General features: G+C 36.9%; 1 protein-coding gene across 3 annotated transcripts; it reads right to left on the bottom strand.

Moving 5' to 3' along the window:
- LOC140964640 (probable phosphoinositide phosphatase SAC9) lies at window positions 1-26,275 on the bottom strand. Of its 3 annotated transcripts, none has more exons than XM_073424512.1 (13): window positions 25,957-26,275; window positions 25,090-25,688; window positions 23,508-23,640; window positions 21,184-22,400; window positions 20,188-20,295; window positions 19,839-20,009; window positions 18,144-18,386; window positions 16,952-17,377; window positions 3,917-4,756; window positions 3,141-3,338; window positions 1,875-2,330; window positions 1,565-1,795; window positions 1-589 (listed from the first exon to the last, which is right to left on the bottom strand). In XM_073424512.1, exons 1-13 carry the CDS (start codon window positions 25,958-25,960, stop codon window positions 308-310), a joined length of 4,908 nt encoding a protein of 1,635 aa, XP_073280613.1. In that variant the 5' UTR covers window positions 25,961-26,275; the 3' UTR covers window positions 1-307. The 3 variants fall into 3 exon arrangements, with proteins under 3 accessions (XP_073280613.1, XP_073280620.1, XP_073280603.1); XM_073424519.1 differs by having other exon boundaries at window positions 3,917-4,753; XM_073424502.1 differs by lacking the exon at window positions 25,957-26,275 and having other exon boundaries at window positions 25,090-25,749.

The following is a 26,275-nucleotide window of genomic DNA, read 5'->3' as shown; positions in this document are numbered from 1 at the left end:
TATGAAATGATAACTCCATAATTTCCTATTTCATTAACACAACAGTAAAATTTTCGGGAGTCATCTGTAGAACAGATAACCAACCAATACAACGGCTACTCTCGACACGAAAAATACAAAACAAAGAATCAGAAATCTCTAATTTACATAAGAAAACATCATACTCAACCAAGGAAAAAATAGGGAACAAAAATCGTGCTTCCAGTCTCACTATATACTCAAGAAATCGAGTTGAGTAGTATTCTATGAGTATCCAAGAAAGTATGGGAAACTAATGGATGGTATATTTAGGGGGTTGCGAGTTCAATCAGATTGCAGAAAGACTTGCCCATTTTCCGAGTTCGTAAGGGTCAGCATAATAATACAACTTAATTTTGTTTGTCAGTGACAAACCTGTAGGCCATGGACGAGCTCCGAATTCTGAATCATCTTGTTCTGATGGGTCATCTGAGAATCCAGCGATGTCTCCAAGAAGTCGAAATTTAATGCGACGGGTGCTTATCTGCTGAGGGAAATCAAAGTACATGGGCGTACCGGCCTTCACTTCTGGTAGACGATACTCTGCAATGGAGACCATATTGTGGTGTTCCTGTGAATTTAGATATAAAATACAAAACAAGTCGTCAAGATTTAAATAGGAATCGAGTACGTTACCAGTTTATATTTTCTACTTATTGATGCTATCCCAATCAACATTTATTTCCGTTCATTAATTCAAATTCACAAGTCATCAAGACCTCGCGACAAAATGCAAGCAAGATCCTCACGAATTCTAACGAGGTCTATATTGTCTGTCATCAATACATTACAATATTGTCTGTCATCAATACATTATCCTTGTGAACTCTAACGAGGTCCATAAAGAGTAGTTGTTTTGATAAAAAAAAAAGGTCTATATTAACAGTCATCATTGATCTAATCTGTTGCAAGATCTCGGCAGATTAAGAGTTTACCCTGCAAATAATACCATTTTAGAAAGCACGAGTAAAAAGTGATGGGAAAAGGAGTTCTATGAGACTTAAGGAAAGATGATTTCAGCTGTCATCATTTTTTTTGGTCAAGGGTACACCTAGTAGGCTGAGCTTGAAGCCCTTGCAAGGAAATTCGATTTTGTAGAGAAGAAGACGTCGCTCTCTATGGGTTAATTGGATGCTAGTTCAAGATTTTTGTTTTTTTCAGGACCATCAATAGAGAAGGCTAACCATCATTGGGCCATCAGCTAGCAAATAGGATATGGCATTTTAAATGTTCGGATTGAGCCAATAATAGGTAAAAATTTAAGTAGCTTACTTGAGCAGTAAAACAACATTAAGTCATCAACTATTTTTGGCATTGCCAAAGTACGCATGTTCTTAGGCCGTGATTGATATACTAAAATGTAATAAGGTAGGAATCAAAATCACCATAATTTGAGTAGCCATAATTTTTTATTCTTAAATGAAAACTTTTGGAACGAGTACCAAAATATGTCACATTAATTACTAATTTATATTACTTCAGCATTGAGGATTTCTTCTCTGTCATTGGATCAAGATGCTAAATCAAAACAAGGGATTTGCAATACCTGAAGGGCGGACACTTGAATATAAAGGACAGCAGGAGATATGAGCCTTTCATCTAAGAGACACGTGGTAGAATCCTCTGCATTCACATCTATGGAAGGTGAGTGAGAAATTCGGTGCTTTATTGCACTGAAGCCGTCCAGTCGAAATCCAGCCAGCATTGGTGAAGCAGGAGATAGAAATTGTTCCAGAACAAGATCATTGTCAATTAACCTTTCAACCTCAATTGGAACCTGAAGAGTGAGAAAAAATTAGATCATAAAACATAAACAGTTTTGAACAATAAATTATTTGTGAGCTCTCAAGTTTTACCTTGAATCTGTTCAATTGAGGAACTCTCTCCAGCCAGTTTCTGACATTTACTTGGTCAGAATCGAGTGGGGATGCCCCATTTTCTTTTCTCACGGTTCTCCCAACAATTAAAATTCTTTTAGCATGAATGCACGGATCAATTTCCACTTGTCCTCCTAAAGAAGCACGTCTACCAAGTTGTGAAAAGGGATTTTCATCGAAAGACAAAAGATTAAAGTTTCTATCCAAGTTAACAGAATTTGAACCAAGTCTCCGAAGACGCAGAGTTATCCAAATAATACGGCATCGAACAGGATTCTTGAAGGATAATTTTATGTGTCTGGGCACTTTATCATCTTTAGTTAATTTCTCAGGCCCACAAAGTTCAGTTGAAGATGTTATCAGGGATTGCAAATCCCATTTCCCAGTGCAAGTTCTTTCTTCAAGGTCTACTTTATGGCCAGCCCAAATTTGCACCTGCAGATACACCAGACAGATGCAATTTAAATGATAGCTTTACTGGAAAATAAACTGACCTTGAAATCAGGAATTAGTTTTCGGATCTTGTCTTCTGACTGTAAGATCCGATAATAATCTGTAGAGTTAATGGCAATATGTGCAACATGCATGCACAGATGTGCATGAAGGACGTGGCAGGGTTGAAGAGTTACCTTAATAGACAAGTTTACATTTTATTTCAGATAGCAAAGTAGCAGGCACTGAAAATTTGTCACACTGTATTTCTCCAACATCAACTATCAACAAGACTCGACATCACATGGTATTTCATCAACAGTTCAATAATAATTTTCCATTGAAAAACCAGCCTTCAGCATAATTGTCCTAAAAAATGAAATACTTTTTGTTCCACGGGATATCCAAGACATATTTGGTGTTATAAGTGTTCTTTATATTTTTCTTCCCAATTTACCAAAAGAAATCAATTAATTTATTTATTGATTCGTTCATTTTAAAGGGTTGAGGATAAAATATATAATCAAACTGTGTAATTTCACAATAGAATTGCTATGCTCCAGTAATATTCTCTTCATGACCGTATTTTTCACAAGAATGGATACAAGAAAAACCTAGAGAATTTATACCACCGCACACGTCATTCAAAAACATACATGCATACATGTGTGCACACATATCCTCACGGCACACAAGAACTAACTGATTTTTCCATAATAGACTGTCATGGTAAAGTTTTTGCATAATTTAAGTACAGTTTGAGTAGCTTAAATGCTTAACCTCTGTAATCAAGTAAGCAGAAAGAATACTTACAGCAGGAGCATCGCTCATTGAGTAGCCACACGGACTAACTAGAAGGACAACACCTGATACGTCAGAATGACTGCTGAGCACAATAACAAACTCCACATATGAGACACTAGGGGGAGCCTTCCAATATGACTCATGTGATCCAGAATATAAAGGACTAAGCAATGATAGCAAGGGTGCTGAATCAACCGCCGTCTCAACCTGTACAACATAAAGCATATCTAAGTATTTAGGCAATAATTGATTCTGATTACAAGTACTTACATAAAGAAAATAAACATGCATACATGCAACTTACTTGGAAAAAATCATGTTTATTCATAAGGTATTAGGCAGAAGAACATCTGATTGTCTTTCCTAAATGGATAGTTGTCATATTGTGTAAAGGCGGCCTTTTCATGTTTACACAGCAACATATGATTAATACTGAAAAATAAGAAAACTATAAAAACACATATGGAGTTCAACATTAGAAAAGGAAACACTGCCTTTAAGGAGCATGTGGCGACATGTTGTATAGATCTTGAAAACAATATAGTTATTGCTCAATTTAGATTATTTACTCCACACAATTCAAGTAAGTAAAGACTTGAACATGCAATCTTCTCAATTAATTATGAAAAATAAAATAAAAACGTCAAAACGGATCGTATGCTTTTTATATACACATCAGAAAACTACTTTAGTTCAAAAGAATCTCGACTTAGGTGAGCCTTTTTAGAATGATTTATAAGACACATATCATCAGACGTCAAGACATCCAGTTTTCAGCAAAATACCTGTTGTAGAAAGCCGGCAAATGGAAACTCCGCAAGTGATTCCTCGCCATTTGTTAACTTCTTTAAGAGCTCAACATTTCCTTGACCATTTAGAAATCGATCTCTTTCATGAATATAATTTATCGAGGGTAATCCAGTCACAAGGTTCAGGGCCTTCCTTGCAGCATCATCTGCCCTAGTTCTTCTTCTTAGGCTTATCAAGAATCTGATGTAATCTAATATCAAGGCATCAAGGACAATTTCATTGCAACACAGTTTACAGATAATCCCATCAAGATTTGTCAACCGGTTGGACGATGCATCAGTTGAATATCCATGGACTGACTCTCCCTGATTAGTAACACCATTATAATTTAAAGAGTCCTTTGAGTTATTTATTGCAAGAAGAAGTGCTCCTTTTCCAGCAGAACAAATTTTGCAGACCTTCCTTCCACATTCAGAACACACAAAAAGGGGTTCTGAAGATGTGAAAGATGATGACTTAGTGGACGCACCAGCCACAAACCCATACTCAGCACGAACCTCACAAACACCGCCGGAACATTTATCCCCAATTGCATTAATATTCCAGAAATCAACAGTACATTCATCAACTATCTCAAGCCCGATTGAAGCAACAATTTTATCTTCAACGGAAGCCTCCCCAAGCAACGCAAGTGTTCTGGCCACCCTATATAATCTGCTCATGTATGAATCTTCAAGCAGCATATTTGGATTTATACTAGCAGGATCAATGCCTATGTATAAGAGGGCCCTGTCCCTTTCAGCTGCAGAAAGATTCATCCGTAGGCGTTCTATTTCAAGTTTAATAGCTTCTGCGAAATCTAATCTTCTATCCTGCTAATTTTATTAATGAAATAAATTTTTTTTTGATACGAAACATAATATATTGATTGAATTAAACAATGGATTTAATCCATAAACCTGTTAATTTATACTTAGTAAGTGAGCAATGCATGTATAGAAAATCACATTATCTTCTAATCCGTAAGATCTTGCAAATTAGCTACACAATGAAGGTCGATAAAAGAAGCAAAAATTCAAATTAGTCCCATCTCTCTCAACTACATAGTTGGCTCTGCTGTGAATTTATCCTTCCATAATCACATGATATATTATCAATATGACTGCATCTAACATGCGTCTTATGTGGAAGAAATGCAAGCTTCTAAAGGAATTGTTAAAGAATAATAACACAACTTTCCAACTCCACAAAAAAACAAAAGAAAATTCTTTTTTAATCTTCTACTCTGGAAAAAGCAAAATTATGACAACTCTAATACACGATCATGTACTATCAAATTGACTGATTCATACAACCATTTAATGTGGCAGCAAAGTTCTAAAAGAATTTTTAAAGATTATGTACTATCAAATTGACTGATTCATACAAATATTTAATGTGGCAGAAAAGTTCTTAAAGAATTTTTAAAGAAAAATAATACAATTTCCAACTTCACGAAAACACAAAATAGTTCTCTTTTAATCTTCCACTTTGGAAAAAGTAAAAATTATGATGACTATAATTCATGATCGCATGTCATCAGTTTGGCTGAATCATGCATCCAATTGTTATGGAGGCACTAGAAGCTTCCAAAGAATTGCTAAAGAAAAATAACACAACTTTCCAATTCTACAAAAACTCAAAAGAGAAGAAGTTTTCTTTTAAACTTCCACTCTGGAAAAAGCAAAATTACACTGACTATCATGCACGTCATGCATTATCAATTTGATTGAACTGTATATCTGTTTGATGTAACAGCAATACAAGCTTCCGTTATAAGGAACATGGCGCGATTTCTCTTGGATCGGCTCTTTCAGATTACTCTTCAGATTTGTTGCATCTTCTTAGTTCGTTTCTTCATCTGATTCTGGATCTCCTTTAAGATCTTCTGCTACATCCCACTGGTCCACTGTGGCTTCTTGTGAGTCTAATTCTCGCGAGTCTGCGCAGAGTACGCTGTGGTATAGCGTTTTTGGTCTAGGGCTCTTATCGCTGATTTTATTGTGTTCTATCTTGTTGCTGGCTGGTTTATTGGGATATTGTGCTATTTGTGAGCTTGTATTTGTTGCTTTAGATCTCTTCGAGGAGCTGCTACTGGTGTGCATTGTGTTCTTGTTTGCTACAGTTCATCTGTTGCTTGGCAAGTGTTTGTGGTATCGTTGCAATGGGCAAGCAGTGTGCAGGGGAAGTAGATGGCTCTAGCTCTGTGAAATTAATAAGGATCTTTTTTTCTTTTAATAAAAATTGTGTTTCTGATTTCTTTAAGTTTAAGTTATATTTTTGGTTAGATAAGATTTTATTTCCTTGTTTGCAGGACCGGAATTATGGAGAATCTCCAACCTGTGGTGTCCTCATCCTCTATTTAATTTCTTGTACGCTTTGACATAAATAAGATGAATTTTTCATCGCATTCGTACTAGAGCCGATGGTAAAATATGGCATGTAAACCGATAAAACAGCAGCCCCTCCGAGGTCACTTCCTCTGCAGAGGATGTCATTAACACCGATCCTGGAAGTTTGATGATCACCTTGTTATGTCTTGGCTGATAAATTCCATGGCTACTGAAGTCGGAGAAAATTTCCTATTTCACAAAACAGCCAAGGACATATGGGAAGCAGCACTTGAAACATACTCAAGCACATAAAATACCTCTGAACTACTTGAGGTTGAGACGAGACTGTATGATCTTAAACAAGGGGATATGAGCGTTACTTAGTACTTTAACACTCTCACACGCTATTGGCAGCAACTAAACCTATACGAAGTATATTCTTGGAAGTGTGTTGATGATTCTGCATTTTATAAGAAGATAGTTGAGCAGAAAAGGACAGTTCGATTTCTCCTTGGCCTAAATAGGGACCTAGATGAAGTAGGAAAAAGTTGATGTTAACAAAAAATAAACCCGGAGTGGAAGGCTCGGCTTTATTCTCACAACTCCTCTCAACCCAATAGGTCTGGCAAAAGACGGCCCTGGTGTGACCATTGAAAGAAACCGGGTCATGTCAAGGCTACTTGCTGGAAATTACACGGCAAACCAGTAGATTGGAAGCCATCCAACACTCGGGGTGAGAGAAACCCGTGCAAATAATGCTACTACCATAGAGATTAGTACTGAGGGTAGTCCTTTCACCAGAGAACAAATAGAGGCATCGCAGAAAATGCTAAATCAAACATCGAGCCCCGGACAATCATCCCACGCACCTGCCGAGTCACACACAGTGCTTCTTGCACACCAAGGTATCTTTTCCTATGCTCATATTGTCAAAAATAAATCATTACAGCCATGGATAATCGACTCAGGGCCCTCAGATCACATGATTGGAGATCCAACTCCTAAAAAATTATCAGCCGTGCAAAAATAATTCTGGAGTACGAATAGCCGATGGATCTTTATCACATGTGGCAGGAATATGATCAATTCAATTGACAAGGGACCTTCAACTTTCTTCTGTTCTTTATGTTCCAAAATTGAATTGTAATTTGATTTCGACTTACGCGGGATCTTAACTGTGTGACTAAGTTTTATTCCAATCTTTGTGATTTTCAGGCAGTGGCTTCGGGGAAGGTGATTGGCAGTGTTGAGATGCATGATGGCCTGTATTTACTCAAAGGAAATAATCTCCTCAGTAGACAAGTTAACTCACCAGACCTTGGTCCTACATCAAATTCAGTCAAATGTTCCCAAATTCTGTGTCTTTCTCTAATTTAGCGTCTGTTGAAAGCCAAGTTATGTTATGGCATCTTCGCCTTGGTCATCTTAACTTTGATTATATAGGAAAGTTGTTTCCCCATCTATTCATTAATAAAAGTTCAAGCGCTTACCAATGTGAAATTTGTCAACTTGCCAAACATACAAGAAGTATATATCCGAGCTTACAATACAAACCTTCATCTTCATTCTCTATAATTCATAGTGATATATGGGGACCCGCACGCATCAAGAATAATAATGGGGCTAGGTGGTTTGTTACATTCATAGATGATCACACAAGAATTACTTGGACCTTTCTCACGAAGGAAAAATCAGAAACATCCATGATCTTCCAAACCTCTATGGGATTGATTACCAGGAGACATTTGCTCCAGTTGCCAAACTCAACACAATTCGAGTTTTACTCTCTCTTGCAGTGAATCTAGATTGGCCTCTTCACCAACTTGATGTAAAACACGCCTTCCTGAATGGGGAGTTAGAAGAAGAAGTTTATATGACTATCCCTCCAGGAATGGAAACCAAGCCAAACAGCATGTTAGTATGTAAACTTAAGAAGTCCTTGTATGGCCTGAAACAGTCATACTGACAGGAGATGATTCAGAGGAAATTATCAGTCTCAAAAATATGTTGGCTGCGGAGTTTGAAATCAAGGACCTTGGGAACATATAGTATTTTCTAGGAATGGAAGTGGCTCGGTCCAAAAAAGGAAATATCATATCTTAGAGAAAATATATACTAGATTTGTTAAGTGAAACAGGTTTACTTGGATGCAAACCTGTGGACACGCCAATGGATCCTAATAAGAAGATGATCAGGAGTGTGGACAGCAGCCTCGTGGATAAAGGAAGGTATTAGAGACTAGTTGGTAAGCTCATCTATCTATCTCATACTAGACCTGACATTGCATACTCTATTAGTGTAGTCAGTCAACATATGAATGATCCAAATGAGAATTATATGGAAGCAGTGATTCGAATTTTGAAATACCTGAAGATGACTCCGGGACACGATCTTCTGTTCAGAAAGTCTAAAAATCGGGATGTAGAAATCTACACTGATGCTAGTTGGGCAGGAGAACTAACAGATAGAAGATCAATAACTGGTTATTGTTCGTATGTTTGGGGTAATCTTGTGACGTGGAGAAGCAAAAAGCAAGCTATTATTTCTCGTAGTAGTGCTGAATCAGAGTACTGTGCCTTGGCATTAGGAATTTGCGAAGGAATGTGGCTTCAAAGGCTGTTAAAAGAGCTCAAGGTTCAGACACAAGACGAAGTAAAGATGTTTAGTGACAGTCAAGCTACATTCTTGTTCATCATGACAGAACTAAAAATATTGAGATCGATAGACATTTCATATCAGAGAAAGTGAACAAAGGAATTGTTCAACTCAGTTATGTTCCAACACGACAGCAGATTGCTGATGTTCTCACCAAAGCAATTCCAAGAGTTGTTTTCGATGAATAAACTCCAAGTTTAGTTTGCATAATATATACAATCCAGCTTGAGGGGAGTGTAGAAAAATATTCTATTTAAGATTTAGATTTGATTATGATTTAGATTTGATTATGATTTAGATTTGATTTTGGTTATTCTGTTTCCTTATTTTGTGCTATTTTGTTTCCTTGGTTGATGGGATCACATCAAGAATAAAAAGAAAAAGTCTGTATTTCTTCAGGTTTACAGTAGATAAATCATGCAGATATGTTAGTTGTATGGTCAATATTCTATCCCAGATTTGTAGGGATCTTATTACTAGAGATTTAGAAGATTAGGCTCTTATTCATATGTAACATTGTAATCACTTACGAGATATAATAAATTCTATTCTTTCTACGCTTTGTTTTGTTATCAGAGCAAAGTTCATCCATCTCCAGCAAAAATGTCAGATAGAACTGTAAGCAGCCCTAGATCTGATGCTGCCACTGTCGAACATACTGCAGCAACAGGGGAATTACAAAATCTTCGTTCTGCTCATAGAAAAATAACTTGAAATGGTCCCAACTTGTCAAGACCTTTCTGAAAGGTCGAGGCGGCTGGATCATTTAACAGGTACTGGACCTTCGGAGAAACATCCCAAATTTGCATCTTGGGATGAACAAGATTCCATGGTAATGTGATTCCATGGTAATGTCATGGCTATGGAATTCGATGTTGCCTGAGATTAGCGATACGTGCATGTTCCTTGGATCAACCAAAGAAATTTGGGAGGCCATGCGACAGACTTACTCCAAGGCTAATGACGCAGCCCAGATTTACGAAGTTAAGTCAAAGATCGCAACAACAAAGCAAGTAAATCAGACCACAACAGAGTACGCTAATCTCTTACAAGGACTGTGGCAAGAGCTGGATCAATACCAGTGCATTAAGATGCCGTGTGCATCAGATGCTACAGTCTTAAAGCAGTTTATTGAAGGAAACAAACCTATGAATTTCTGGTTGGCCTCAACATGAAGTTCGATGCAGTCAGAGTGCAAATTTTAGGAAAGGCAGATCTGCCTTCCTTAAATGAAACAATCTCTACCATTCGGGCAGAAGAGGGTCGTAGAAGGGTGATGCTCGAGACACACGGAGAGGAAGGATCTGCACTTGTTGCTAAAACGGTTGGGATAAAAGAATCCAAGTTCAACAATCAACACAAAATCAAGATTCAACCGTCGTCAATCTCTATATTGCACTTACCGCAGAAAAAATGGTCACACCAAAGATCAGTGTTGGAAGCTGCAAGGTAGGCCTGATCGAAACATTGATGAAGGAGGCAAAGCCCATATGGTAAGTGCACCATCGAACAATGAAGGAAGCGAACAAAACCTTGCTGCAGGATTAAGTGAGCAGGAGATCAAGGCGTTGAAAAATTTCTTAGGGTCACTTGAGAAACCCTCCTCGTCAGGTACTAACTCCTTGGCTTTTTCAGGTACCGCTCCTACTTCTAGCTATGTTAATATCTCTGAAATGATTTCTCCAAAGTTATGGATAATCGATTCCGGGGCCACTGATCACATGACCTATAATTCCAAATCATTCTCTACCTGTACACCATGCTCTAGCCACAAGAAAATCACCTTAGCTGATGGATCTTTCACTACTATTGCTGGTCAAGATGATATCCATATAAGCCCATCCCTTGTTCTTAAAAATGTCCTCCACGTTCCAAAATTGTTTGCAAACCTAATGTCCATTGAGAAACTAACCATGGATTCCAATCGTTGTGTGACCTTCTTCTCTTCCCATTGTGAGTTTCGGGAACTGAAAATGAAGAGGATGATTGGACGTGCTAATGAGAGAAATGGTCTTTTCTATCTGAAAAGTCAAAATGGAGGAACTAGGATGGAGAGATCCACATCATTCTTTTCTGAGTCTGTTTTGTCAAATAAAAATAAAATCTTTCCTTTAGGGTCCTTAAGTCAATGTTTCCTTTATGGTTTAAAGAAAATAAATTAGAGTCTTTTCATTATAATGACCGTGAATTTACGAAACACAAACGTGTTTCATTTCCAACAAGCAATAAAAGAACTATTATTCCATTCTCTTTGATCCATAGCGATATATGAAGTCCCTCCAGTGTTCAAAATATTTTTGGTGCCAAGTGGTTTGTGTCTTTTATCGATGACTGCACTCGCGTGACATGGATTTATCTTTTGAAAAATAAATCTAAAGCACTATTTTTCCAAAATTCTATAACATGATTAAGACGCAATTTGATGTGAGAATTAAAAGATTTAGGTTTGACAATGCCAAATATTACTTCAATTTGTCCCTTTCCTCTTTCTTTCAAAAAGAACGAATTTTGCATGAATCCTTTTGTGTCAATACACCACAACAAAACGTGTAGCTGAACGAAAGAACGGCCACCTCCTAAATATCACAAGAGCATTATTGTTTCACAAAAATGTTCCTCAACAATATTGGGGAGAAGCTGTCCTTACCGCTGCACACTTTATTAATAAACTTCCCACTAGTATTCTTGATTTTAAAACCCCAATAGAAATTCTGACAATTTTTTCCAAATTTTGTTGCGTATAATATTATTGGTCCTAGAATTTTTGGAAGTGTCGTCTTCGTTCACATACATTCCCAAAATAGAGGAAATCGGGTATTCCTCTACTCAAAAGGGATATAAGTGCTTTCATCCTTCCACTCGAAAAACTTTTGTTTCTGCTGATGTCACCTTTGTCGAAAATGAGCCTTATTTTCCCTCAAAATCTCTAGAAAACAAAACAAATAGGGATGGATGGGATATAAGCCTTTCACTTGATCTTCCCTTCGAGTCTAGCACACTGTCACTACAACACAACTCACCATCTATACTTCCTGATCAAACATCCAAATGAGCCCCACAGAACGATATGATCATGGATAAGGAAAAAGAAACCCCAACACAGCCACTCAAAACTTATTCTAGGAAAAAATTTACAGCCTCTATAGTAGCACCACCACCTCTGAACGTTGCACGAGTTCCTGAAATTTCCACGCTACCAGCTGGAAAAGGCCAAGCCATAGCCGATAGTGAAATAATCGTTGAACCAAAAATCTTAACAGATTCTAAGACCTTAGATGGTGTTGACCAGGCCATGAACTTGCCAATCGCATTAAGAAAATGAATTAAAACATGTACTAAACATCCCTTACATAATTTTATGACCTATCATAACCTGTTCCACAGCCATAAAGCCTTATTGACCAATCTTCACAACATATCAATTCCGAGAAATCTATTAGAGGCATTAAGAGACAAGAAGTGTGAAGATGCCATGAAAATAGAAATGGAAGCTCTTGAAAGAAACAAAACATGGGAACTGGTTAGATTGCCACATGATGTTAAACCGGTTGGTTGTCGATGGGTATTCACTATCAAATATAAATAAGATGGGACAATTGAACGTTATAAGACGAGGCTAGTTGCAAAAGGATACACCAAAACATATGAACTTGACTATTGGGAAACCTTTGCACATGTTGCAAAGATGAACACAGTACGGATCCTTCTGTCATTAGCGGCAAATTTTGGATGGAATATGTTCCAATTTGATGTTTAGAATGCATTTCTTCATGGTGATCTTGCCGAAAAAGTTTATATGGATATCCCACCGGGTTTTGAATCTAAAAATAGGATGATGTGTAGGCTGAAAAAGGCACTTTATGGCCTCAAACAATCACCATGTGCTTGGTTTGGAAGACTCAGTAAAGCAATGACTAGGTTGGGATACGGACAAAGCCAAGGGGATCATTCTTTGTTTGTGAAGCGCTCAGCTTCAGGGGGAGTGACTATTATGATGGTGTATGTTGATGATATGATAGTATCCGGGAATGATCTAGCAGGAATACAGGATCTGAAGCAGCGCTTACTTAAAGAGTTTGATATAAAAGAACTTGAGAAGTTAAAATACTTTCTAGGAATTGAAGTGGCTCATTCATGGCATGGGATATTCATTTCCCAACAAAAATATGTGCTGGATTTGTTGAAAGACTCGGGAAAGATGGGATGCAAGCTGGCAGACACCCCTATTGAAGTCAATCACGGACCATGTGATGCACCAAATGACCCAGTGGTAGAAAGAGGTTCTTATCAGAGGCTGGTTGGGTGTTACAATATTTAACTCACTCTAGACCAGACATTTCGTATGTTGTAAGTGTAGTTAGCAGATATATGCAAAATCCGCAGGAAAAACACCTCAAGGCAGTCCATAGGATATCGCAGTATCTTAAAGGCAGTCCAGGAAAAGGTATATTATTCACAAAAAGGGATGCTATGACTCTTTAAGCCTATACAGACGCTGACTATACAGGCTCCTTGGATGATCGAAGGTCCACTTCCGGCTATTGCACATGGGAAACCTAGTGACGTGGAGAAGTAAAAAGCAAAATGTGGTTGCAAGATCAAGCGCAGAATCAGAATTTTGAGTTATGGCTTTGGGAATATGTGAATTGCTATGGTTGCAGATAATTCTTGATGACTTGAGAATTAAGTGGAAGACACCCATTAAGTTATATTGTGACAATAAATCAGCAATTTGTATAGCTCACAATCCGGTGCAACATGACCGTACGAAACACGTTGAAGTCAGATAGACACTTCATCACAGAGAAATTGGAAAGTGGATTAATATGCACTCCATTTGTCTCTTCCAAGGATCAGTTGGCAGATATATTCACAAAGGCACTATCCAGTAGGTTGTTCACAAACATTGTTAGCAAACTTGGAATAGGCGATATCCATTCACCAGCTTGAAGGGGAATGTCAGATTCTGTAGATAATATATGATTAGAATTAACCTTCTATTATAGTAGATAAATCATGCAGATTATGTTAGTTGTACGGTGAATATTCTATCCCAGATTTGTAGGGATCTTATTACTGGATTTAGAATATTAGGCTCTTATTTATATGTAACATTGTAATCAATTGCGAGATATAATAAATTCTATTCTTTCTACGCTTTGTTTGTTTCAACTTAAAATGTAATTTGTTGTCATGAGTAAACTTACAAGAGATCATAATTGCATAGCTAATTTTTTACCCTCTCACTGTCCATTTCAGGATTTGGGCTCAGGGAAGACGATTGACAGTGCTAAAGAGATTTTGTGGCGCTCTATCTTTTGGAAGTCAATGAAGCTTTTGAAAAGCAAACCTGGAAAAATCAATGTCCATCCTTTCCAGCTTTAGTGAGTCATTCGAGTAGCGAATCTCTGTCAATTTCTCATAAAGAACGTGATAGTATGCTTCTACATTTTAAATCATCATCCAAGGGTTCCACCCAAGATGCGGTAAGCTGGGCATTACACACCTTGCATATGCAGATGATTTACTTTTATTCTCGAAAGAGTATATTAGCAATGTTTCTATGATGATGGATTGCTTGAATCGTTTTGGTAATACGGTGGGGTTGAGAGTGAACCATATGAAGTTGAACATATTTTACTGCGGTCATGGATGATGGTGTAAGGGAGTCCATTTTGTATATGACACTCATTATCATAATGCTGGTCACCTTCCGTTTCGATACCTCGGTATTCCTCCTGCATCTAGGAAGTTGCACACCTCAGATTATAGCCTACTTGTGGATGCGATTGGGGCAAAAATTAGCTCCTAGCCGAGACACTCACTATCATATGCCGGGAAGATCGAATGATTCGATATATGAAGTTGAACATATTTTATGGTCGGCATGGATAATGGTGTAATGGAGTCCATTTTGTATATGACACTTGCTATCATAATGCTGGTCACCTTCCGTTTCGATAACTCGGTATTCCTCTTGCATCTAGGAAGTTGCACACCTCAGATTATAGCCTACTTGTGGATGCGATTGGGGCTAAAATTAGCTCCTGGCCGAGACACTCACTATCATATGTCGGGAAGATCAAATGATTCGGTCGATACTTAAAAAGAGTGGAATGCTTCTGGTTATCTATTCTACCACTCCATTCTAAGATCGTGGATGACATTTACCAGATTTGTAGGAAGTTTGTGTGGCCCTCGAAGCACTGTCCTATCTCGTGGAACATGTTTTGTAGACCAAATAAAGATGAGGGCATGGGCTTAAAAAATTATTTGCTTGGAACAATGCTTTGATTGCAAAAACATTATGGAAGATTCATATGAAGAAGGATAGCATGTGGGTGAAATGCGTGAATGAGATCCCTGTAAGGTTTGGTAGCGTTTGGGAATGGAATTGGAACAAAGATGAGTCTCCTTTGATTAAACAAATTCTGAGAATCCGAGATGTTCTTTTACTTAGACAACCCTTGACTGCGAGTGCAGGGATGTTGAATTGGTTCGGATGTCAAGGTGGTCTTGCCCGAGCTTATGATTTCTTTGCTCAAAAAGAAAGGCAATGACCATGGAAACTTATTATTTGGAAACAATGTAAACTCCCCAAGTATCATTTTGCCATGTGGTTGTTTGCACACGGTAAATTCTTAACTAAAGATAGGCAATGCTATATTGAGAACAAGATGTGTGAACTTTGTAATAACAATGAGGAATCAGCTGGTCATCTCTTCTTTGCTTGTGATGTGTTGAAGAGAATCTAAAATGACATCAAAGAATGGCTAGACATGCGCAAAATCATGGGATCTGCAACATCGGTTCTAAAAGCTTGTCAAGGTGTCTATAGAGATAATTCTGCATTGTCCAAGATGAGATGTTTGGAATGCACGCAATTGAGCTATTTTTGATTGAAGAAGAAATGTTTGTGTCCCGAGGATATCATTAGGAAAATCAAGACTTACTCTTTGACGTTCTCCAAGTCATCTGGATATAGGCTCCTGATTGTATTATTATTTTTTCTTATGTTGTCTGTGAATATGATCATCTTCACTTGTTTCTAGAACCGGGGTATGGTAGTTGGTGATAGTATTATTGGTTCCATCGGTTCAATACTTGCTATCTCCTCCGGAAGTATAGTGTAATTGTACAAAAAATAATTACCTTTTTGAATGGATGCTATTTTTAAAAAAAATACAAGCTTCCAAAGATTTGTCAAAGAACAATAACATAACTTTCCAACTCGACAAAAACACAAAAGAGAAGCTCTCTTTTAATTTTCCACTCTGGAAAAAGAAGAATTAAAAAAGACAAAAGGAGTTAGATACATAGGCAAATGCATGATACACGCAGTGTTGATGAATTGTTGTTGGACCATAAGATGTGGCATTTGAATCTTTATTTCCTCTATGAAACTCTTTTTTTTTAATATGAGAAACAATCTCTATGAAACTCATCTTGGATGGTATAGTCACATGATGCAGAACCAAAATAAAGCAACAAACTGAACATATCTGTCTTGACCATCTGATCATAGCAACTCATACGGAAAATTTACACAATAAATTGAGCAATTAAATATTGGAATCATGTAATAACCGTTCGTGTTCATAATAGATCAGTTTAGCAGATGATAATCTTATAACAATTCCTCCCCGTTACCGTTACTGTACTGTTAGCCCGATGTTTGATAAGAGAAGTAATGATTTTCAAATAATTCTGAAATTCACTGAAGGATTTACAGAAGCATGTTTGAGTGTAAAGTGATCAATGATATCAAATATTTAGTGCATGAATTCCTGGATGCAACAACAGGACTCTTTCTTCTAAAATTATAGAATTGAGTATCAATTTTTATCCCTACAAATGCTTGACAGAAGAATATAAGTAAAAAAAATCCAGAAAATTAGCACAATCACGGTTGAGCCACTTGAGAGATGAGTCTCATTGAATACCCAATGTAATTGAAATTCAAAACTTAAAACAAAGAAATCAACAACTACAATTGAGCACAAGCGTAAGACATATGGATTTCAGTTCAGAATAAAAACATACCCAGTGAGGTCCTGCGAGAAGTTTGAAAGATCTAACGTAAAGTTGAGAAGCATTATCAGAAGGTCCTTGAGATGAAATAATATTGGAGTCATTATGTACATCAGCAACCAGCTCAGTCACAGGATCATCCCAAAAGTCAAGTAAGTCACTCCCTTGGTGATCAACAGTTCCTGTAAATGGCTGAGGAATGGAGTCTGAAAGTTGCAATTCTCCTGTCAAAAGGTCTACAAATGAATCGGCAGATGGTTCCGAATGAAATGATGGAGGCTCTTTATCATGTACTATGGTAGCCGCAAAAGGGTTGGTATCCAAAACAGAACAGTTCGATTCCATTTGCTGAGAATTTATTCGTTGAAAAATTTTGGAGCTGCTATCTTCACAGGACAAAATAGATCTCCATGGAAGTGAAACTCCAAGGATCTCTACCTGCACGTAATCCACTACAGGATCATAATCTTCTTAATGAGAAGTTATGACACAGCATAAAATTCTGATCAAATAATTATAACAAAAATGGCCAAGTTGAATAATCATATCCTTCTATATTTCTTCAAAATCATTCTTATCCCTTGTTTGATTTATAAAAAGTGGTCCTGAAGGATTTTTCTCTTTGTTGAGCTTAAATTGATGGCAGATACCATATTCAGTGTGCAATTTGTTATGCCCCATCTTAAACGAGTGTGGACAATGGTATGTCTTGGTCATATTGCCTTGGCAGCAATTAATAAACAATATGAACGTTTAGCAACTTTAACTAGTACTTAACCAATCAACTGTGAAAAGAAAATATTAAACCAAATATGTACCACAAATAGTAAATTTTTTTTAAAACTTAAGTCTCATTATGAAAAATATATCATGCACTTCGACAAAAATTTAAGCTTCCATGGCAAAGATAATCACAGGGCAGGGGCCGATAAGATATGTTAATAGAGCTCAATCTTGTCCAGGATCTCTAAAACATGATATATACGTATTGGAGGTGTCGTTTCTAAATACACAAATAGAACACTAGATGAATTTGTGAGGGAAACATAATCCCGTTACATTTTCAGAAAAAACTAAGATTTGATTTACACTAAATTTTATACCCAAATCTCAACCAATGAAGCACACTCATCTAGAAAAAAAATGAAACAGATCAAACACAATACTGAAGCCGAGAAGACAACATTTACTTATTTCTTTATACCTCGCCAAGTGTCATTGGACCTCTTCCAGCTACTGCAGGATAAAATGTAAGCGCAACAACACGAGTAAGAAAATCCAGTTCTCCTTCCAATTCTTCAAAGTCGTACAACATGGAAGGACTAGAAGTTTCTTGGCCATGCAAACGAGCACCTGCCCCAGTAACAGCCACATCCTCAGCATTAATTGATCCTGTTAGTGGTATCAGAATGTTTGTCCCACTAGCACATTGAGGTATGGAAGCTCCCTATGGACAGTCAATATGTTAACAGAAAACCATAAGGTCGACAGCACTAATTCAAAGTAAAGGAAACATTAAAAAAACAATTTCTATTTACTTTAATAGCTTTTGTTTTAATATGAAAAATGATCCAGAGACAAATCACAAAATCAGATAAATCAAAAAACACTAGAAAGACAAACCTAATTACCTACCACAGGAATGAAGCAAAACCAACAAAGCAATGTGTAACTATATGCTATTCAAGAATTTGACCAAGTGTTCTAAATGGCGGTCAAGGCGGCCGTTGACCCGCACCACCTGCCTTTGCCTTAGGCGGTACAAGATGAGAAGGGGTGGGTGACGGGTGCGAAGCGGGCGGGCGGCGAGGAGGTCATAGTCAACAAAAATTAAAAAAACTCTAATTAATAGTACACTTGTACACTTTCTCTTCCAAAACATGATAGGCCCACCAGACCAGTCACTTAAACACCACCCGGCCTCCTTTCGCCTCGAACTGCCCACCACCAGCCCACTAGGTTCTTGTATATGTCCGAAAAATTCTTGTTCTAATCTTTTATTTAATTGTTGAAGATTAATGGCCGAAAAAGAGAAACTTTGAATTTCAAACTTAGACTTTTGGTAAAAGTAATAATATTAATTTTTTAGTAATAATACGGTGATGAATCTTTATTAATTATCTTTTTAGTTGCATTTATATATTTATTTGCACCTAATATAAATTATATTTTATTGTATGAAGCTCACTTATGCATAAACATCAATTAATTACATATATTACATAAAGAATAATGACTATTTGTAATTGCATTGCATAATTATATAAAATTATGTATAAAGAATAGTAAAAAAATTCAACTGCCTAGGTAGCCGAGGCGGTGAGCTGTCACTGACCGCCTCGCCACTGCCTACCGCAATTTACAACACTTAATGGACTAATCCCAAAAAGGTTTATCATCCTCGTTGCAAATATAGTTCTCAATCATGACAACGTTAGGTCTGCTAATGAGCCACACCTTTGCAACCGTCAAGCATTTCCAACTCAAAGAGATTGGGTGATAGAGCATCTCGTACTAAGGCTTAAGGAGCAAGGTGAGACTCGCTTTATTAAAGTCAGGTATATCAAAGTCAAACAAAATTTATCACATGTACATATAATTTAATACCTAAAATTATGAGGGATAAATTTTCCATTGTCGTTGAAACTGAAACACAAAATAAAAGAATTCCTTAATGATGCATGCCTGAGCGCTTGTACCTAGTTTTGGCTGTAAATACAGCTACAATCAAGTTTTTCCATCAAAGAAAAGAGAACAAAACGATTCAAAAACAGATTTAAAGGATAAATTTTCTTTAGTTCAACAACGTAACTGAAAGAGCACCAGATCATAGAAAACTATTTCCGGTGCTAACCACGTCACTGATAGTTCAAAAATCAATGTCAGTGATATACCAGACCTCGAGAACAAGTTTCAGTCCATCCAGAGAACGCCCTGTTCTGACGTCGACTGTTGAGGGAAAAGTAGTGTCATCCACCCCATGTGAAACAGTGAGAAGAAGCTGACAGACATGGCAAGGCTCTCCAAGATAGATGAAGAGCTCAATCACATCTGCATCCTGTGAAGAAACCTATACACGCAAAAGCAGTGATCAACAACTTGAATCCAACGATTTGAAACCTGAGGAAGATGGTTTGATTATGAATCTATGATACATGGGGTTGAGGGTTTGGTGAGTTGAATTAAATTCACCCAAATTCTTAAGTGCCATAAAAGTCCTATAAAACAACAAACATAAAGTAAGATACCCATATGAGGTCTTTTCTTTTGAAACTCAGAAGATCAGCTCCCCCATCGGAACGTGATAGCATGCTTGGGACTGGTTTCAGAAAGCATCCAAATGGTCGAGAAGGTACCTGTAAAAATCAGCACAAAGAATAAAATAATGCCAGTTTCATCATGAGAAAACTAACATGGTGCAGAAATTCTGCGCCGTGACTGAAATAAAAAATGGCATGTCTGACTAAAGCAACCTTTCACAAATGATAAGAAAGGAAGAGTTGCTACAACTGTTTCACACATCATAATTTTGCCAACCATTTCTTACCTACCACTCTGTCATTCTACAACCTTGTAATACATATTAAATAGTGTTCTAACAATTGGCGGCCAACAGAGTGTAACAACATACAGTACATGAATAGACCAAGCCACTTGAATCTCAAACATCAGTCATTTTTAATTAAGATTAAATTTAAGTCATAGTCTAACCATCTTCAGACTTCCAGTCAGCACTTACTACGTCAACCTCGAAAATACATGTGCTTGCTTAATAAGAACTTGCAAAAAAAAATTTCCCTTCGTGAAATAGTTGGGTCGGTAGCTCCATTGCATTCATCAGGTTCCAACAATGTCCATTCATGTCATATAAGTTAATAAGATAGTAAATTAGTTTATAAATAAAATTCAATCCACCGGAAAGGAAGCAAAAATTAAAAAAGAATAAGAAATTGACACGCAAACTTAAAACCAATTTTATTTAGTTGTTAAGACTGGAGCAAATAAAAAGAGGGAGAATTTCAGTGGTTTACTGATCTGACAACTATCACAAGTTACTAAATGGCCATCAATGGATAAAATGACGGGAACGAACAGAAAACCTTGTGAAAGTTTAAGAGAAATCAGTTTACTGAACAAGACAGTAAAATTAAGGAGAGTCAGAAACAACATAAGTAACTAGACGGCTTAAAAGAAGACTTAAACTACAAAGACAAAATAATTTGTCGAGATCTATAATAGCATACATGTATGGGATGAATCATTGCTGAAGGGAAATGCTTGAAGAGCCTTAATCCAAGAAAAATCTGTAGTTGCTTCTGACGCGAGCTATCAACAACTGCATTCTTATACCTTCTCTGAAGGGTGATTTTCATATTCTGTGCAGCAGAAAACTGCTTGAACTTTCCAGATTCTTCATTAAAAATGCTAAGAATTTGGCTGTGCATAGCTTTGGAACCCGTATACAATGTTGCATGAATATCACCGGCAGCCAAAAAAAGATCCGCAAGTTGAGATATAGGTGATAAGATTGTTGATCTCTTAAACTCCTCAAAGGTCATGTCAAACCTCTTCCAAGGTTTATCTGGACAAGGATGATTCCATGTAGTAGTCCTAGTGTTGTGATCAATGAAATATGTTTTCCCCGTCACAGAATCAGACCGTTTTTCCCAGCCAGGTGGCAATGGAGCAACATACCCAGCATAGTTACCAGATGATTGTGAACCATATGCCAAATCACTATCAAGTGATATGCCTAACCGTCTACATTGTTCCATAAAAACCTGGAGAGCTCCAAAAAAACTAGCAGCGTTTGTTCTATCCAAAGAATCCGCACAATTAAAACGTAGTACTCCATTTTGATGCAATCTTAGGCAGAAAGCACCATCATAGTCATCGTTATAGATTATCTCACCTTTGCAATCTTTAATTCGTTCACGAGATCTCAGATAATCACCCTCAGAAATATCAATAGAAACAGTAGGGGCCTTAAGAAGATACCAAAGCCCTTCAATTGTTTGCTGTTCTCCCTTGAGTTTTACACTAGCATGCCAATCATAATTTATCAAGTGAATTCGAGTATAAGGAAGTGTTCCTATTGATCGAATATAGTTTAAAGATTCTTCAAAATGTTGGACTAAAATGGATTCAGATTTCCCTTCCGCATTCCTTAGCAAGTTGACACAAACGATTGGAACCAAAGCACTCCTTTTCTTATATCCACCAACAGCCACATCCAGATTTCGCGAATCATATTTTTGAGTCAACCTCTGGTAATACTGAGAACTTCCCCTATAAGGATCACGGTCTGAAACATATATTTCTGCTTCTGCAGCAGTAAGTTTTAGCTCTGCACCCCACCAGATAGGGATGGTACCTCTTCGCCAAATGTATGTGTTGAAAGGAACACTTTGACCAGCTCTTTTGGGAATCCAAACAAGTTGTTCACACTCAACTTCATTGCCTGCTCATTGAAAATAGTAGATGATCGGAAGAGGAAAAGACCCATAGAAGAAAAGGTCATTGATGGATAGTATACAGTAACATTGTATTGAAAATCTGGATGTGATAAGTAATATGATACAACGATTAAAGAATGCTTTTAAGTGCAAGCAGCAACATGATGTGATAATCCATAAATATGAAAAGATGTACCAAATCAAGATACAGAGATGTAAGGAGAAATAGATATGAACGGCGAGATGAACACACTCAGTACGGCTAAATTTTTTTATTGATGGGATAATGGGTTGATTATTTGTTGAATGATATATAATATAATTTTATGAGATAAGAATAAAATGGGATAATTAGTTAAGATCAGTCGACTAGACTACCATAGCAAAAAAATTAACATGTCTCCTGTTTGTAATCTTCTCAACTCTTCCCTCTCTCATGCCACTCCCACCATTATTCCAAAGTCCCAACCACATGTAATCTTCTCTCCCATTCTTAGTTCCCATCTTAACTTGTATGAAACTAACTAGCTTCATTTTCCACATTTCTCAAAGTAGAAAAGGAGGTGAAGGTGTGACATCTCCACCAACTCACTTTTCTCATTGTATATACCACAAATATAAACTGGAGAGTATGGGATTGAGCTTAGAGTAAAAGATTTAAATAAGGAGATGGAAAATTTTCGGAAGTGCCAAAAAATAAGACAGGAGGAGCTTTAAGAAACAGAAAAGAAAAGTTGGACTTGGATCTTGAAAACTTATTTTGAACTTGTTTAGATCTATGTTTCAGTGAAGAATTGGATTAATTTGAAGAATGTTTCCTCCTCAGCCACACAGCATTTTCAATTATAAGTTGTCAAGTAGGTGATAACTACTCTGCAATCTGGAGGAAATTCCAAGTAAAACTTCGGTGGTGACAAAGTGTTGATAGACATTTCTCTTCTTACCTTTAAAGATTATGACAAAGAAATGACAAGAATACAATTTTTTTCGAGGAATGTATATATCATACGTGAAAAGGAACTATCCAAAAGAGTGATTAAGTGTTAACAGTTCAACCTGTAAAAGAAGAAAGCAGATGCAATATAAAGAAAATAAATCATAGGAAGAATTACCTGTGCTATAACATGAGTTTAAACCCCTTGCTAGGTATCGAGTTCCAGGATGCAACCTACTGCGACGAGCAGTGAGTGCAACAACACCCTCCTGCTGACCTAGGCTACCAAAAGTCTTGCATTCCGCAAACCCCTGTACATTTTATAAATATCCATAGAAAAACAGATTATTCAGATTAAAATTACACTTAGAAACATTATTACTTTCACGATGAAATTAGAATGTAAATTCCATAAAATAAAGGCAACCAACTGCACATATTACCACAAAAGAAAAGACACCGAGCTACTGAAGGTATATTTGATAGAAAAGAAAATATAACTTTTTTATCACAAAAAATGAGTATTCTTTTCTTTGAAGAACAGAATACTATTCTTTATTTTTTTTTAACAGCACTAAATATTTAAAGAAATACGGATTCCAGAATTTTAAATCTATTTACGGTTAATAAGGACACAATTGCGACATGACCATCCAGGTTAAATACACTTCTAAAATTAATGGAGCTTAATAGAATGTCAGCCCACAAAGAAGACAGTTACATAGCATATGTCAGCAAATAGATTCTAAACAAACTATAGAAAATAAAAGCGTACACCCAAAAAAAATCAAGTATAACTCACTTCATCTTATTTTCAGGAGCTCTTTTGCTTTTCTAGAGGATTACTCGAGGAAATAATGCATTTAAAACATTCTCCAAACAACTAGTGACTGCGTTAATTTTCGTCCTTCGGTTCTCCGCCATCTGATCATACCATTTCTCTTTAGCTTTTCATTAATCATTTGTTATCGTTATATTCTTACTCTTAAGCAATAAAATCCTGTTTTAACATTATCATACCCTGTGCTTTTAAAAATCCAATTTACACCCCCCCTGCAAATCGGGCACAGAGTTGTAAAAGACCTTTAATTTAACTTAGGGGGTTTTATGCCTTTTGATATTTCACATGAGTAATAAATGAAATTTGCCACATATTATTCTAAAATATGTACTCCGGCTGCTTCTTCAGGTTCCTTCATCTCTTTTGAAGACAGCATGACACAAAAGCAAATTATACTGCAACAATTCAAGGATGTACCCCATAAATTAAGACGCAGATGTTTACCAACAGTCAGAGCTCCAAGACAAACATGTCAAAAATCCAGACTGGTGGTGATGCTATATATAAATGCTAAGCAATCAACAATATCTAAAGTAACTCTTAACACTAAAGGTACAAATAAAGTATTGGTAGAAGCTTCAAGTGCATGTTCTGTTTTGTTTATGATATTCTGAAAAATAATTGGGGAAAGGTTATGAGAACGGTTTTGAAAGATAAAAACATATCTGTATTATTTTTTAAGAAGATTTTTTAAGAATTCAACAGAAAAGATAACACTGTGCAGATAAACAGTATTGAGTTAAACTTTCAAAATCATTAATACTTTTAGCCTTTTTATACAAAGATAACATACACAAACAATTTTAGAACCACAGCTTCTGAGATCTAAAATAAACAAAAAGTCCGTAGAAAAGAAATCCAAATAAGTCAAAACCGTTCAGATGATAATAGACATAAAGCTACACAGTGTGACTAAAACCTGCAGAAGAATGACACAATGCTGTGAAAGCCCAATGTTTTTGAAAGGCATTGAAAACCATTTATTCCACACGAATTCCTCATCAGGACTCTGCAAGGGCATGCGGCTGGGAAATGGCCGAGTTATGTCCCTCGTTTCACAGAAGTAATGTTTCCCATCGATGTCAGACTCAGTGAGTTCTTGAATATTCTTGTTTTCAGTTTTGCTCTGTGGTTGAGGGTTTTGAAGAGAAATTTTAATCCACTGGCTCTCAGTTACAGTGTAAACACATCCTCCACCAGGCAAATTAGGTATGCTGGGAATCAACCTCGTTGCCACAAGCAGTACTGCAAAGCTACCTAGGGCTGCATAGCCTAATATAGCCCGTGCATGGGTTACGCTCTTGCAAAGCCACTTTGAACCGTTGGTTAAATAATCTAGCGCTTCCTTTTGAGACTTGAAAATATCATAACCCTGCTTTGCTGTATAACGAAGAGCCCCAGTAGTTGGATCAACATAGATCAACTGAGTATCACTTCTAGTAGACAAGCTAACAATGATATATACTTCACCAGAGTCCAACGTAACAACAAGGACAGATGTATCTCTTAGACCACCATCTGCAGTAGGCATCAGGAAACATAAGATATAAGCAAAAAAAACCATGATTAAAGCTGATAAACACAGAATCTGAACACTTCAAACCTATTTGATCTAAAAACACACCCATGTCTCCATTTCTTATATTTCAAAACCACATTTAACTTCTGCCCAAAGGAGAATGTCCAATTTAAGAAATATATGAAAATTTCCAGCTTAGTCAACTGAAATTCTATAACTCCCTAATTAGTTCGTACAACTAGAGTTTGATGGGAAGAACAAACAAACCCATGAGAGCTTCGGAGCCGAGGCCCGCACAGGATCCGATATATCTGCGAATGTTTCAGACCCAAAGCATCGAAGAAGCCGGCGGAATTTTCCTTGGCGCAGACGTGTCGTGACCTTCGCCATCACTCGATCCACTATACATGCTTCACTTAAAAAAAAACCCTAAATCGTGAATCAAGGCCAAATTCAGAGAAAAAAGAAGACCAAATTTTTCAAAATGGGAAATGCTGCAATTCGGAAACTCCGAAAAGCCGAACTAAGATAAAAATACAATTGGTTTCAAAATATACAATGGGTTTCTCGGTCGGAAGGAGGATTA

This window comes from Primulina huaijiensis, chromosome 2 (assembly GCF_012295235.1).
Source record: "Primulina huaijiensis isolate GDHJ02 chromosome 2, ASM1229523v2, whole genome shotgun sequence".
NCBI classification, from domain to species: domain Eukaryota; kingdom Viridiplantae; phylum Streptophyta; class Magnoliopsida; order Lamiales; family Gesneriaceae; genus Primulina; species Primulina huaijiensis.
This window is presented reverse-complemented; position numbering and strand designations above follow the sequence as displayed.